The sequence below is a fragment of the Hyla sarda genome, chromosome 7 (genome assembly GCF_029499605.1).
Source record: "Hyla sarda isolate aHylSar1 chromosome 7, aHylSar1.hap1, whole genome shotgun sequence".
Lineage (NCBI taxonomy): Eukaryota > Metazoa > Chordata > Amphibia > Anura > Hylidae > Hyla > Hyla sarda.
Window position 1 is genome coordinate 232,492,084 of NC_079195.1, and position 16,597 is coordinate 232,508,680.

At 44.1% G+C, this 16,597-nt stretch overlaps 1 protein-coding gene and 1 long non-coding RNA gene across 3 annotated transcripts in view; one reads left to right on the forward strand and one right to left on the reverse strand.

Annotated features, from left to right (window-relative positions):
* LOC130283485 (uncharacterized) overlaps positions 1–16,597 on the reverse strand; it is a 131,231-nt gene that overhangs the window by 30,447 nt on the left and 84,187 nt on the right. For both annotated transcript variants that reach the window (XR_008846714.1, XR_008846715.1), the window contains one exon: positions 6,499–6,621. This is a non-coding gene — a long non-coding RNA (uncharacterized LOC130283485). The remainder of the gene's footprint in view (positions 1–6,498; positions 6,622–16,597) is intronic.
* ARTN (artemin) overlaps positions 3,756–16,597 on the forward strand; it is a 45,373-nt gene continuing 32,531 nt past the window's right edge. Inside the window, exons 1-2 of the mRNA XM_056533078.1 lie at positions 3,756–4,081; positions 6,821–7,259. Coding sequence (XP_056389053.1) covers positions 4,022–4,081; positions 6,821–7,259 — 499 coding nt within the window. The 5' untranslated portion in view covers positions 3,756–4,021. The remainder of the gene's footprint in view (positions 4,082–6,820; positions 7,260–16,597) is intronic.

A 16,597-nucleotide genomic window follows, 5' to 3' on the forward strand; every position in this document is an offset into this window, starting at 1 on the left:
GGAGTAAGCTTGTGATGCAGGGGAGCACCCTTTGCGATGTGCGACCCCATAACCTTATGAGTTTTTATTTGTGAGGGTCACATCTGTAAGTGAAAATTATAGGCACTGGAGGAATAAAGTTATGTTTCCGGGGAAAAAAGCTCAGAAATCACACGTTCATCCCTAGAGATTGTTCGGGAGCTAACATGTAATCCGCTCCTTTCAGAAGCTTACTGGCACCATAATTCATGACAAGAAAGCTATTTGGTGGTATTACTTGTGTTATTACGACTATATTTTATTGCACCTTGAGGCAGAATCTCATGCGAAGCCTCATCTGCTTTGTACAGAAAGAAAACAAACTCAGCAGGAAGAACAACACCCACAGTCAGCTATGAGGCCACATTTACAGCAGACATATAAAAACATATAAAGGTAAACGTATTGACAAATAATGCACCAAAGAGTTGTTGTAATAAAACTTTCTATGTGTGACTGTAATGATGATATATAGAAGTGATTACAATATTATCAAAATGATACATTACAAAGGAGCCTCTAGTACCCTAATGGGCACCTCTGGCCTGGATACAAGATGAGATACAGTTGTGATACATGGAGCCTCTAGTACCTTGTTGGGCACCTTCAACCTGGATACAAGATGAGATAGGGTTAGGATACATGGAGCCTCTAGTACCTTGTTGGGCACCTCTAACCTGGATACAAGATGAGATACAGTTGTGATACATGGAGCCTCTAGTACCCTGTTGGGGGCCTCTGGCCTGGATACAAGATGAGATAGGGTTGGGATACATGGAGGCTCTAGTATCCTATTAGGTGCCTCTAGCCTGGATACAAGATTGGATATGATTGAAATACATGGAGTCTCTAGTACCCTGTTGGATGCCTCTAGCCTGGATATAAGATACGGTTGGGATACATGGAGTCATACAGGTTCCTGCGGCACATTTCCTGACAGATGTTACAGCAGCTAAGGTACTGCACACTCCTTGGCCGGTGAAACTGGTACCATGAATGCTGGATTGGTGATAAATCTGGAGATCAGACAGAACAAGAAAGTACTTGGGGTAAAAGTTCTGGAAAACCTTGCTTTGTTTGGGAGACCATTATCCTGCTATATATATATAAGCTAGAAGCCATGAGAGGTGACATGTGGCTACAGGATGCCCTGCACATATCTCTGAGCAGTTAGTGTCCCCCGTATCCCTACAAGGGGTGACCGACTGTCCGATGTGATGGCTCCCCAGATCATTACACCAGCAGGAGCCAGTGTGTCACTCCACAGTAGAGGCAGTATTTGAGCACTCACTGCGAGGACTCAATAGTCCACAGCAATTCAGGTTTCCCAGTGTGCCCTCACATAACCACTGCTTCCAAAACCTCCTAACAGCTTGGTCAGAATGGCCTGGATGGTGGCAATCCATCAAAACGGCCATCCTGCTTCTCTCAGTTCAATGATGCACCTACTCTGCCTTTTCACTTTCCATCACAGGTATTCTGCACGCCACCGAGAACAGAATGTCAGCGTATAATGTGGCACAGAGCAGCAGGTGCCATTCGTTTCAATGGCCTGAATGGAGTCACGTAGTGGCGCTGTTCTGACTGTATATGCTATTTTAATAGAATTCGAGACCTATGGAGTCCATTGAAATGGAAAATACTGCTCTCCGCCACAGTATATGTTCTTGCCGGGATACTGACAGATACCTGTGACAGAAAGTGAAAACACAGTGTGAACCTTACCTTAGGGTTGATCGTTGCCGCCATCAGAAACATTTTAAGAATGTAACAACCATGTTAACTACAACCCTCAGTTAAAGGCCAGGGAGGAGGGAATCCTATAGATGCATATTGTACATCTGCACCAGAGGTGTTCTTACAGTTGTCACTTTGCTTTCTTTCTATTGCGGCTGTCACGGTCCCTTATTGTCTGTCCCGTCCCCATTATTTATTAAAATACATTGACGTCTGCTACTGGATGACATGATGAAAGCTCTTTACAAACTCCTCCATGATAATGTGATTACTATGTATGTAAATAAGGGAAACACAAGATGTTGTCTGCTTCTGGGTGGTGTTGGAGACTCTGATATGGACTAAACCATCAGGTTTGAGTGACCTACTTTATATAATAATTTAACTCCCAGAATTGCACCATATTAAATGCATTCCCATAACCTAATTCTACAATGCTTAGCCCATTCTACCCTCCATTACACCAGTGTATAAGTATCAGTATCCTCCTATACAGCTATCTCAGTAGTAAGAGGGAATGTAGAATTGAGAAGTCCCAGCTACTGGGTGGGATTCTCATTAGAGGCTGGTATATGATGATATATGGGGTAGGGGAGTGAAGTCCGGGTCAGCAGGTCAGGTGAAGCGATCTGAGGAGGATGAGAGGTCATGAAGCTGTGAGAAGCTGGAGGTGGTTTATAAGCCTAATCAGATTTTATATATATATATATATATATATATTGTAGGAGGTTAGCTCCATGGAGCTAGGCAAAAAGCCATCGGACACAGTACAGTACAGAGAAGCTTTTCTTGTCTATATTTCCAGAAGCATCTTACAAATGAATGCATAGTTATACAAAATAAACCAACAAAGCTCTAGCTAAGTGTTATTTTCCCTAACTATACAGACGACTTCTTATCAGTCACCTGGCCAAAACAATTGACATAAAGATGTGTTACCTCACACCAGTATTACCTGTCCCATAAAGGCTGCAGACCTCAGTCTTTCACAATGCCAGAAGAATCCTATTTCCTCCCAGTGCACACTGTGTAAAACATTTTGTAAGCCAAATAATGAGAGGCTCCAACTCCTGGGCTGACTTGGGCTAAACAGAAAACCCGGACAGGCCAGAAAGGGAATGATGGGCCCCACTACCAACCTGCCTGTCATTACATAAAAAGTCCTGTCATTACATAAAAATATGCTTTGCCAACGATTTCCAACTACCCTTGGATGTCTCATATCTCACCCAGCTTTCAGAAAACAGAGACTTATTAGAAAAAAAAACTGTTTTAGTATATGGTTCTTATCAGTAAAAAAAATTAACCTTGGTGATACATTACCTTTATCGCAGGCTTGGACTGGCTCACAGGTGACCAGGTAGATCCCCCAGTTGCCCCTGAATAGTACACATACATGCCTCTGCATTTGTCAAAAATGCAATTGTTTTTGCAAAAATTGCTGTAAATTTGTGGAGTCTTTTCTAGATCCTGAAGATCTAAAAAGGGTAAAACAGGTAATATTGTAACTTAAGGTTAAGCCCTAGAATCAGTTCTACTGGTACCCAGGCCCTATACTGCATTACTATGTTAATACTGCTAATAATATTATATAAAATGACATCAAGCTATAGAGGAGGTCTGCTGTCCAACTCCAGAACATAAATGGACTAAAAAGAGCTATAAATCCTCAGGCACAGAAACTGTTGGGCAGTGAAAGGAATGGCAATGGTTCTGTGCCATTAGATTCACCAATTGCTGCCTCCATATGGCATTGGACTGGGGAGATACTACTCTAGAAGCAATTATACCTCCATAGGTAAAGTCTGGGCCTATGGCTCCAATCCTGCATTATACAGCTTCAATCCCCAATATTTGAATGTCACTATTGAGATCTGAGGAATGCAAAATTCTGATAAAAAGAAGGACAACAAACATTTCTCAGAGTTTATAAATACAAATTCTGCTCTTTTCATTTTCAATTGGTTTTATTTAATTGATTAAAATAAGCAGGACAAATATCTGTCAGGCAAGGCACTAGATGGAAAGTCACAGTAAAAAGGATTAAATGTGGAAAACCCAAAAGTATTCCAGACATTTCAGCTCCTTCTTGTTCTGCTGCTGTAAAATAGATTGGAGAAAGTCCATTCTTGTTCTCTCCTGCTAGAGATGCTCAGAAGTCAATGCAGAATGCAGGCGGATAGGGAGGGATCCCCCGGGGAGGTGGGAGCATATCTTAACAGCTCAGCCTAGGATAGGATCAGCACAAGGCTTTCTATCCCAGAGCATGCCATGGGGTGGATCAGAGAAGCATCAGTCTGCTTACAAGAGAGGGCAGGCGAGCAAGGTAAGTGCGATCACATTGACATGAGACAAGTGGTGAGCAGACGAGCTACAGGAGAGGAGGCGACGCACATCACACTGGACATTAAAGCGATGGGCAGGTAACACGAAGCAGGACAGACACTTCCATTACATATACATACATCTGAATGCTGAACCTGGAGGTGATGTCCATGTCTGCGCTGCTAGACCCTGCACACCCTTCAGATTACTTGCATTATTATCTGTGATGATCTGTACATTAAAATACTTGGAGCTCTGGAAACTCTTTACTATGGTTCACACATATATGAAATTAAGAGGGGAACAATAAAGTGAAAGACACTGAGCTCTGCCCCGAGGAGCTGACACTTTACTGCGCACACCCCAGCACAGAGTTGAGACAGCTGCAGGTTTTTACTGTGACAGAAACTATTCCAAGTACAGCCTGGAGGGTGGATAGTGAAATCTGACTTGAAAAGGCTGATATGTGGAGTTAACCCTCTCTGTCAGAAACCTCGCCAAGAAACTCAATGCCAAATCCGTCTGGAGATGTCAGTAAATATTTGCCTTTCTTGTCTTTAATGAAACTATCAATACATCTTTTGAAGTTCCTGAGTTGATGGCAGGGTATTGTCATACAGTTCACATTGCTCCATAACATCGCTGGTCCCATACTGTTGTCTTCCTGGGTTACTGGCAGTCAAGTGTTTTCCATTTTGGTGACTTTTGCTCTTTTTTCGCTCCTTTCATGTTTTTCCATGTGCAGCATTGTAGACAGCTCTAGATGTAACAAGACGCGTATTTACCATAAAATCTGCTTTTTGTTTCTACTGAGCTGCAGGTTCCTGTCCTCATAGCTGGTCGGGGTGCCACACGGGTTCAGTCAGGATGCCATCCTCCCTGCCGTGACATATTGTTTGGTGGGATGGCCTCCTGTGATACAGAATAGAAATGCAGTAAGGCCTCTTTGAGACGACCACCCAAAATTTCACAGAAAAGTGGTCTTCTCGGGGGTTGGTCGTCTCAGACACTGGTCTTCTCAAAGAGGTGATTTCACTATATTAGAAGTGTCTGATACTGTAAATACCATAAGCATTGTCACTTATGTTTTTTCCCAATGATTCTTGGGTGCGTCTTATCATCCTAGACTTCTAGTCAAGCTATGATTATGGGGGCACAATACGTGTAATGCGTTGTATCTCAATCCTTGCCCATGTCAGCTGCTTATTGACACCATCACACTTCTATTCACTTTCCAAGTTTTCCAATTAGTTTTTCTGCCCTTGTAAAGACGACATCCCTAAGCAGGTTCTCGAGACCTACCTGATATGGACCACCTCCATCTAGGGGCACCATAGCTGCCTCCAGGGTAAATACAACTTGGCGAGCTGGATTTCTTCATCAAACTTTCCTAGACTGAGACTAAGTTACCCCCCCCCCAGCCATGTAACCACTGACCAGATGTGGTGGGAGAAGAATAGGAAAAGTCACCAAGTGCAGGGTGAACCTTCTGTCCTAAAATGACTGTGATATCACACTGGGGATAGATCTGCTCAATCTCCACTACACATGAACTTGTCTATAGAGTCGACTGTTTCACGTGTGTCTATGGGTCTAGTGCAGAACAATCCTCACCTTTCTCAGTGCTAAATACTAAACCGTAGGATTGCATCTTCTAGGATATTGAGCTGAAATCTGTGATAGTACTAACATGTTTGTCTATTAAACACACAGGGCTGAGTCTCACTGACATTTACATTTATAGAGTTCTTGTTATGTTTTAACCATTTCTATAAAGCTGAGATGTAAGTTATCTGAACAATCTTGGCACACTGTTCACAAAACAAGCGCAAGTGGGTTACTTTACATTAGAAGTAATTGATCATTTGATACTGATAACATAATAGCGGGAAGAAGTTGTATTTTATTAGGCTTCAGACACATTTATTACAAAGGTGCAGGTTTAACCAAGGTCAGAAAAAGAAAAGTTGAATATAGAAAAGGTTTGTCCCAACTTAAAGACTAATAAACACTGGGCACCTGTAGACTACTAAAGCTCTACAGCAGTGGTCTCCAAACTGTGCACCTCCAGATGTTGAAAAACTAGCCAATGGCTGTCCGGGCATGCTAGGAGTTGTAGTTTTGCAACAGCTGGAAGTTCACAGTTCGGAGACCACTGCTGTAGTTTTAGTAGTCTACAGAAATGCAACAATTTGCTTCTTCTGCATATATCCAATGGCAGAATTATGGAACCATTTTTGCTGTTTAAAAGACAACAGACCCTGAATTGTGAATCTACTGTCTTATATATGGCAAAAAGAAAAAAAACTTAGCAATAGAAAGTTACGGCAAATTCTAAGAGGTTTTGCTCTTGTTTTTCTTGTTGTGATCATAGTCCGTGGATTCATGTTACCATTATCATGCCAATTCCTACCGTACCTATTTTATCTCACTGGCCGGGCACGTAACCTTCTTCAATGCTTTCTTTTTCTCTTCCATAGACCAGATTTCCAAAATGTAAGGTTCATTGCATCCTACTTCTGCCTTCATGGTTTTCATGACCTGAAAAAGATGATAGTTGAGATGTTTTAATACTATTGCGGCTGTTTGATGCAATGATACACAGTGTTACTGTAGGTGGGATGCACATGTCACTGATTGGATGACGTGTGTGATGTGGACAGTGATAAGACTTATGGACAGACACTTATTGGTATTGACCACATGTGATTTGTGTTTCTCTTGCCTTTTCTTTCTGCAGGGACACAGTCGGCTCTATGCTCCGAGGCTGCAGAGCTCCATCCATTCCCTACTGAACACATCTCTGACCTGTACACCAGGCGATCTCTGCCCCACCGCAGATTATGGTGCCGTGGAACTGATTTTAGACTGGGCTCATCCCCTGGAGATGCTCAGTTTTGGTCAAGGGGACCTTATTGTCACTTTTCATCATTGGTGGAGGAATCAAATCCAGATCTGCAGACAATTACCAGGAAGAATATTACAATATGGGAATGTTTGTTTGCAAGAAACATTGAAGACTTCAGAGGAACATGATGGTAAATGGAGCAGAACATTAAAGACGTCTGCACCGCTCACTACTAGACTCCCTGGAAACGGTACTGAAGTCTGCAACTCCACACTGAATAATAGGAAAGAATCCTCTGACAAAAAGAAGAGCAACAAAAAAGGAAGTTACTGTAAGTGCCTTATTATTTGGTGTTTTATGGTGTTTTTGTAGTATTATTGTTCGATAATGAATACATTGATTCATAGAGAAACATTAGATACATATGTAGCTTACACTGTCAGGCTTCTTAGATATTAATTGTAAACTTGGATGACCATGTAGGACTTTCCTTGCCAAAAAAAAAGAAAATGGATATTTCTATAGGCTAAAAGTTCAATGACCACAAGAACTGTGTGTTTGTGAATTCCTTGCATATTTGCTGTATCATATTCTTTGGTGAAAACCCCCCCACAAATTGCACTTACTACTCAACACAAATGACCATAATTGGAATAGTTTATGCGTCATCAAAATTTGGGATTCCACTGTGTTCGTGTTTAATGAGAAACCCAAATGTTTTGGTGACAGACTGAGATCCAGTATGTCAATGCTCCCAACCTATAACAATCTGGTTGATACAAAACTACAATTGTTCGGCTGTCAGGAAGGATGAGAGTTGTAGTTTTGAGGCATCTGGAGATCCCCAGGTTGGGGAACTTGCAGGAGGTGTTGGCACAGGAGGTGGTTGGCCTTGGCCACTTTGTTTTTTGTCATATGTTGGTGCAGATTTGCAGTGTGAATTGTTACCTTTCTTGCCTTGAGTGTTAACTAAACTGAGCCAAATATTCTGCCTCGTGGGTGGCAGTAGTAGCATCTCCTAGCACAGTGGGACCCTCAGCAATCAGCTGCAATCTGTAGGCAGTTCTTAAGTGTCCATTTATCCTGCTGCACAACAGCAATGAGGCTATATTCACTCTACAGAATTTCCCAGTGGAGAAATGCCTGGAAATTGTAGTGCAGCAGCCTCCCACTGTTTTTAATAAGATTAAGCTGCACTGTGCACACTGCAGTATTTCTGTAGCGGAAAATTCCACAAAAGAAAATTTAAATTCCAGACTCCACCAAGAGAATGAACATGTTTCTTCTTTCGGCAGAAATCTGTGTGGACTGCATTGCTGTCAATGGTGATAGGGCATGTGTTCTAGTGCCAATGGATTTCAGCAGCACCCCCTACAGATGGGATCTCTGCCCCCAAATATCTCCGGGTGGAGATTCCATTAAGTGAATGTAGCCTGAAATCAGTGATCTGTCCATGTAATGCCCATTCTAGCCTTTCTTTTTTGGTGTTTATACTCAAGGCTGGCATTATACTTTGTGTTTTTGTCTTTTTTTTTACCCTTTTGTGGTGTTTTTAAAATCACTGGCAGCTTTTCAAAATTACAGCATGCTCTGATATGGCATTTTTTCCGAAAATCTTGGCACCTTGTATATTTAAAGTAGTGCTATGGTCCGCTTCCCGCAGGGTGGTGAGTAGTGCTGCACTCAGCATATCACCAGCCGCAGCGGGACATTGCTGCGGCCGGTGATACTCACCGTCCTGCAGGAAGTGGAAGAAAACAGGGACTGGACAACGGGACACCGGTATTGGCGCAACGGTTGAACATAGGAAGGTGAATTAAAGTTTGTTTTGTTTCATTTTGCAGCCCAGGCACAGAGGGTTAATACAAAAAAGCACCAGAGTATTCCTTTAAAGGGGTATTCCAGGGGGAAAACATTTTTTTTTTTTGTTATATCAACTGGCTCCAGAAAGTTAAACAGATTTATAAATTACTTCTATTAAAAAATCTTAATCCTTCCAATAATTATCAGCTACTGAAGTTGAGTTGTTCTTTTCTGTCTGGCAACAGTGCTCTCTGCTTGTCTCGGGAACTGCACAGAGTAGAAGAGGTTTGCTAAGGGGATTTGCTTCTACTCTGGACAGTTCCCGAGACAGGTGTCATCAGAGAGCACTTAGACAGAAAAGAACAACTCAACTTCAGCAGCTCATAAGTACTGAAAGGATTAAGATTTTTTAATAGAACCCCTTTAATGTTGGTGTAGCCCCCAAATCTCCCCTGCCACTTTTCTTCATGTCACATGATAAAAGAATCACATGAAAAAAAAAGCAAGGGCTTAAACACTGACACAACAGCACACACAGAACTCCATTTTGGAAGTGTAAAGTTCTGGACAAAAAAAACGCCAGACAAAATTGGTGTGTAATCCCTCCTTAATAGAGTACTTGACGATACATTTTCTAAATCACGTATCCCTTACATAAAATATCAGAGCTTTTAGGTATACAGTGTCCAGGTTTCCAGATACAGATGCCACAGGTAAAGAACAGATCTGCTAACACCTCTGGGCTATGAATGAGGCTCAGCTCAGATCACCAAAATACAGACTAAGAAAATGTATTTATCCACGTATTAAAGGCTCAAATCCTGAAACCAGAGATCTGAGCACTTTGAACTTGTGTCCAGATAATGAGATTAGGACAATGGGTGAGGTAAGCGTAATCCCAGCTGTGATTATACCATTTACTGCGGGTTGGAAAACATAATACAGGAACATAAATACCTCACAGCTCATCCTATTAAGTGCCCCACAGGAGAAGCGGGATCCGGGACGTACTAGAACAAGCACAGAATGCATGTTATATGGAGGCGATAGCCCGTGGAGCACGTGTATCCATCACTGCCAGAAACAGCAAGAATGTAACTTTTGAAAAATGCCATTTAGTTTATTATATCTGCATCTACTGTTTCCACATTTGCAGCAAGGAGTTTCCATTCGGTTCCTAATTTCTCCCGCACTGAATGAATAACAGGCCTTATTTCCATGGCACTGAGCCGCTAAAAACACATTTTTGGCAGAGCTCCTGGTCGTCTGTGCATGTACCTGTTAGCGGACTACAAAACAGCACATACGGCCAGACAGATCATATTCAGGGAAACCCTGGCAGAGGCGCTGAGGACATCACAGAGGATATAGAGCTCGGGAGCAAACAATGTGCAATCTGAATATCACTAGTTCTTCCTCCTGAAATCTACTTATTGGTTATTCTGCTTGTCTAGTACAGTAAGGTCAGTGGAAATGTCATGGTGATATAAAGAAAATCTTGGACACTGACACTTTGTACCGCACACTGTCACAGCAATATACAGTGGTCCCTCAACATACAATGGTAATCCGTTCCAAATGGACCATCGTTTGTTGAAACCATCGTATGTTGAGGGATTCGTGCAATGTAAAGTATAGGACAGTGGTCTACAACCTGCTGACCTATAGATGTTGCAAAACGACAACACCCAGCATGCCCGGACAGCCAACGGCTGTCCGGGCATGCTGGGAGTTGTCGTTTTGCAACATCTGGAGGTCCGCAGGTTGAAGACCACTGGTATTGGAGGTTATACTCACGTGTCCCCGCCGCTCCAGACCGTCACCGCTCGTCACCGCTGCCCTGCATGTCGCCTTCCATCGCTGCCGCCGCGTGCCCGGGGTGTCCCCGATGCTCCGGCAAGGCCTCTGCTTCTCCGGCATCCTCGCTCACCGTCGCCGCCATCACGTCGCTATGCACGCCGCTCCTATTGGATGACGGGACGGCGTGCGCAGCGACGTGTTGACGACGATGGAGAGCGCCAACGATGCAGTGGATCCCGAAGAGGACGCGCCGGAGCCCCGAGGACAGGTAAGTAATCGTCAGCGGACCACACGGGGGAACCATAAACGGCTATCCGGTGGCAGCTGAAGCAGTCTGCGCTGCCGGATAGCCGTTTATGCGATGGCCCCGACATACAAAAGCATCGTATGTTGATGCTGCCTTCACCATGCGATGGCCTCTGAGAGGGATCGTATGCTGAAATGATCGTATGTCGGGGGGCCATCGTAGGTCGGGGTGGGGGGGTCACTGTACTTCAACAGAAGTCTAAACTAGTTTTGGGAGAACTTAAATGTCATTTACGAGGGTATTTGGATTAAAAAAGAGCAGAACTGCTCCAAGACACCGAGTAGCTGTCAATCAGTGGTGGTAGATGGGACCACGGTGGGGGTTGTAGAACTTTAGTAAGTAATCTATTTTATTTAATGGCCGCTAAAAAACAGCAGAAAGTTCATGTGGCTGTAATGATGGGGAACACTATTGGTTTACAGGTTCACATATAGCACACACAATCTATATACCAACCGTGCAAAACCATTAACATTCAAATCCATCTTATCCAATAGATGGAGGCAAAAATGGCAAAGGCCACAGTTTTTTTCAAAGCTCTTAGAAGTCTCCAGTTATGGTGTGGAATAGCACATTGGAAATCATGCCCTCTCCATCTGGGGATGTGTTATAAAGTAGACAAAATGGGGCAAAGTTGTTAACTGGCTCCAGAAAGTTAAACAGATTTGTAAATTACTTCTATTAAAGAATCTTAATCCTTTCAGTACTTATGAGCTTCTGAAGTTAAGGTTGTTCTTTTCTTTCTAAGTGCTCTCTGATGACACCTGTCTCGGGAACCGCCCAGTTTAGAAGAGGTTTCCTATGGGGATTTAATTCTAAACTGGGCGGTTCCCAAGACAGGTGTCATCAGAGAGCACAGAGAGAAAGAACAACCTTAACTTAAGAAGCTCATAAGTACTGAAAGGATTAAGATTTTTTAATAGAAGTAATTTACAAATCTGTTTAACTTTCTGAGCCAGTTGATATATATATATATATACATATATATATATAAAGTTTATTCCTGGAAAACCCCTTTAAAGACCTGCCATCTCAATGCCAATCTCAAGGGAAAGTACACTGGTGTAGGATGTGGCACCAAGTCAGAATTTATGCCAATTAATGATGGAAATGATAATATAACTGCTGGGCTGGTGTAGACCACACCACCTCCAGCTAAGATTTGACCCCCCAAAAATAAGAGCCACTTAAAAAGGGGAAAAAAATACAACTTTTTATTTCAAATATTTTTTTGAAGATATTCTTTGATTTATTTTTTATTTTATTTGGCTAAACAGGCATGCGGCAAAGTTTGTGACTTTGGAAAGCACTAAATAAATATCCCACATTTTAGGGGGTGCCACAGGTCTATGGGAGGGCCACTGATTTACACATCATTACCAGAAAAATTATATAAGGATTAGTCTTTCTGGTCTAAAACTCCAGGGTCTTAAAATCTCAACATCTATGGAAACTTGTCCCAATGTCTTTGGACAATAATTAAAAAAAACGTGACCGCTTACTTCTCCTGTCGATGAACACAAAAATTCTGAAATGTCTCTTACTACATAGCAGGGGTCTCCAACCTGCAGCTCTCCAGCTGTTGCAAAACTACAACTCCCAGCATGCTGTGACAGCCATGACTAAAAGAAAACATGAAGATATGGAACCAGGCATGGTCTTGTTTTATTGACTGCAGTTGGTAGCAGTTACTATTTACAACTAAAGGTTTTTGTTGCTTTTCTTTACATCCCATAAAACTATATTCAAAACTGCAGCAGCGTGAGGCGCCCCTCATAACGTTCCACAAATTCACAATGAAATGTAATACTGTTTACCTTCTCACACTGTTTTACATCATACCCTCCAGTGCGATCTGCCCTGACATATCTCACAGAAATGTTCTCTTCTCACCTTACAGATGCCATTGTTTAGATGAGTGAACACCTACCCGCCATAAGAGTCACTCACTGCAGCCTCATCCAGTTACCTGATCACACGTAGACTGGCTGCTGCCCTCTTATACTGGGTGGCTGGCAGGGGCTGAGTATTGTTTATTACTTGAATTACACAGGGTCACACTCCTCTAGGAAGCTTTACTATGACCCCGGCCTAACCAGTGGCCTTACAGTGCAGGATCCTGTCTCATCAACATCTATTCTGCACTACAGTAAATTTGATGAGATGGGTCTGAAAAGATAATTCTGAAGTAATGTAATAACATACTTGTTGCAACTATGGCACCATATCATTGTGGTGGCCCAGTACGCAATGGTGTTTCCCCGTACTCTTTTCACACCCTGTCAGGCAGAGTCTCTTTATGTCCTCATGGCCCCCTGCAGTATTACCCCCATTGTAAATATGTTATTCCTTATGAAAGTGTATTGTACCTTTAATAGTTTGTACCATGTGATTAAAGTTATATCATGTGATTGTTACCCAAGAGGCACTAGTGACCAGGTAACCCCCCCCCCCCCCAGTGACTTATTGGGCTCCTTGCACAGCCCCCCTAAAAAACAAGGGGAGGGGCTGAAATCTCTCTCTTGTTCCTGAGGTCCAGTGCAGTCAAGATGTAAAGTGTCTCTACCTACTGCAAGTCCCAGCAAGCCTGCGAGGTCCCACTGTGTCACTGGTCCCCTCCTTGGGATTCCGGCTGTACTGCATAGACTGTGTCATCTGTTTACCCTCAGTAAAGCTGCCAATTGTCCGCAACTTGGCGTCAGTGTCTTCATTGCCCCCGTGTCTAGCCCAGGACCAGCGGTATTACCTTCGGCTGGTTAAGGCTACACCACACCCTAGTGTCACGACAAGAAGGGGTTAATAACATCTGCCCCTTGGGTTATAACATTTACCCTGCATTGCACCCCACTGACACCACAACTTTTGGCTTAACGAACAGGATCCGGGTGTGCGTCATATGCCATATGGGACTGTTGTCATTGAAAAGTGTTTTTACTCATGGCACTTGTGAAATAGAGGGGGAGGTGAAGGAAAGACTGTTGTTTGCCGCTGTGGAGTGTAAAGAGTCGGTACCTGAAAGGGTTAAAGTCAGTCCGCCCCGTCAGTCCCCAGCGGTGACGCCTCTTCAGTGTGTTGCAAGGAGGAATCAAAGCTCCGCCGTGTGTTGCACAGGAGAAGACTTTACCGGCTGGACCGAAACAGGAAGTTCCCTGGGCGCAGCCATATTGGAGGTTCTGGCAGCTGCGTCCTGCTCTGCAATTACTAGCACCTGCTGCGGCGCAGACTCTGCAAGTACCTGCGGGCATCAGTAGCCAGTCTCTGGTGTCGGTATCTAGCCACGTTAACCCCCTAATGCCCAACAGTATTACCGGGTACCTGCAAAATAGAGGGGGAGCACCCCCTCAGAGTGCTTCCGCCAGCAGACTAAGCCGCTGCAGCACCTCAACCAGCATCTTAAAGGAACAGTGCACTCCATTCATCTTAAAGTGAAGGCGCAATCAAAAAAGTCTACAAGATGTCAGCACCCAGCTCTCCAGATCAACCAGGTGACAGTGCCCCTTCATCTCCAGCAGTGAGATCATCTGCTGCCCCAGGGGCCGGAATGCTACCAGTCCTGCCTGCAGTCCACATCAACAACCTGGGTGTTCCAGAGTCAGCACCGGTATTCACGGGGGACTCTGTCCTCCCTACCTACGAAGGATCCAGAGTTTGTTTGTCTTTTACTCTGTCCCTCCTAACCAACAGGTACAATTGCTCACAGGACAACTACAGGGACCAGCACTAGAGGAAGTCCGCACCTGGGCCGCCTCCGAGAAGGCGACTCTAGAGCAGATCTTTGAAGGACTGTACCAGGTATTTGAGTCACATTCACCATCAGAGGTACGTCACATGGGCGCTTCGTCAGGCCCACGAAGCGCTACATGCGCGAACACAGACAGTCACCCTCAGCCTCTCCCCCACCCGTCTGTATGTCCGCTCTCCCCCGTATGTGTATATGCTGTCAAGCAAGATGAAATAAAAGAAGCTTGAATTATCCATGAAGACCTGGTGAGTGCTCCATTCTTTCTTTGCTTGTTGTGGAATTGCCATTTTCACTTACCTGATGTTAGCACCGCAGCGGTAGCGGCTTAGTGGACAGCTATACAGCAGTGCCGGGCGCCTTTCTGTTTAAGGACTGTGCCCAATTGAAAATGTTATCAGTAATAAATCCCAGTCTGTGCTTCCCCGCTTTTAAGAGACTGGCTATTCAAGTAATTGCATCCGGGACTGAGTTAGAGGAAATTTGTACCTCTGTCCTAGAGCCACTAGGGGCAGTAGCTAGACCAGTACCACCACCATCACTGGCACCGCCCCAGTATCATCTGCTATGCCAGTCATCACAGCCTCTGACCTACAAAGTGTTAAGCAAGACATTGAACAGTTGACTAAGGCTGTGAAGAGCTTACTGCCCGGGCCGCTCAACCTGACCATGAACAGCCCCTGCATAGAAACTCTGTTCCCGCTCCTGCTCTCAGCAATTTCAACCCTCCACCCAATAGGCCCTTGGGGACTCAAAGACCCTTCTGGACCTATTGTAATAAACCAGGACATTGGAAATTGCAGTGTTGTGATTTAAACGGATTTCCCCTGAGGTCGCGGACCGGCCCTCAGGAAAACTGTCATCAGTTCCAATCCCTGAATGATCTAGGTCAGGACTTTCACTTTATGTCACCTCCTGCCCCTATGTAAAAAATTGTTGTAGAAGTTGTACAGTTGGAGGCGCTGATAGATGCAGGGTCACAAGTGTCTACTATACCTAAAAATGTTTTTTATAAGCACTGGGATGCTAGTTTATTGTGTGAGCCTGATGATGTTGACTTTAGAATAGTGGCGGGTAATGGGCAACCAATACCCAGACATGGAAATTGTAAGCCAACCATTCAATTGGGATAGCATGTAATTAAAGGGCAGGGAGTGATTGTAACTAATGTGTCAGGTAAGGGATCTGCTGAGTTAATATTGGGAATGAACACTATGAAAAACTGTTTTGCTGAAATAGTAGATTCCTTCCATGCCTCTCTCCCCTACATGTCTCTTTCAGGCCAGCGGGCTGCGCAGCACCACTTGAAAGTTCTACAGGCGTAGCAAAAGTTTGCCAATGAGTACAAGACATAAGGTCGGTGACCATGCAACCTAACACAGAGACCATCATCTGGTGCCGTGCACGTTCTGGAGTAAGGAACAAGTACTATCAAGCCCTGCTGGAGCCTATGCAACTGGAAGATAATCCCCCCTGTCCGAGCTGCAAGAAGCCTTGTCACAGTTACCAACAGGAGAGTCCCAGTCCAGTTAGTCAATCTGTCTGATGCTGTTACTGTGTTACCTAAATACACACCAGTCGCCCAGCTGTGTCTCATAGAGTCAAGGGACATTCTAACAGAATGCAAGGTGGCCCGACAGTGTGCGGCCCAAGTATCTGAAGGATCCGCTGCAAGTACTCCTGAGCCCTGGTGGGCACAACTCCAAGTAGGAGATGATATTATCCCAAGGGATCAGGTCAAGGGAGTCATTAACGTCGCCAAAAGGTACCACGAGGCTTTTAGTAAACACCCCACAGACTTTGGACATACATCTATTATCCAACACAGATCCTCTATCATCCTCACCGGTGACAGCCCACCTAGAAAAGAGAGACACGTACGGTCGCGCTAGGCATGTATAAGACTGTCAAGAAGATTCTGGCCGATATGAAAGAGGCAGACGTCATTCAAGAGAATCAGAATTCCTGGGCGAAGCCCCTTGTCCTGGTCAAGAAAAAAGATGGAACCATCCGTTTTTGT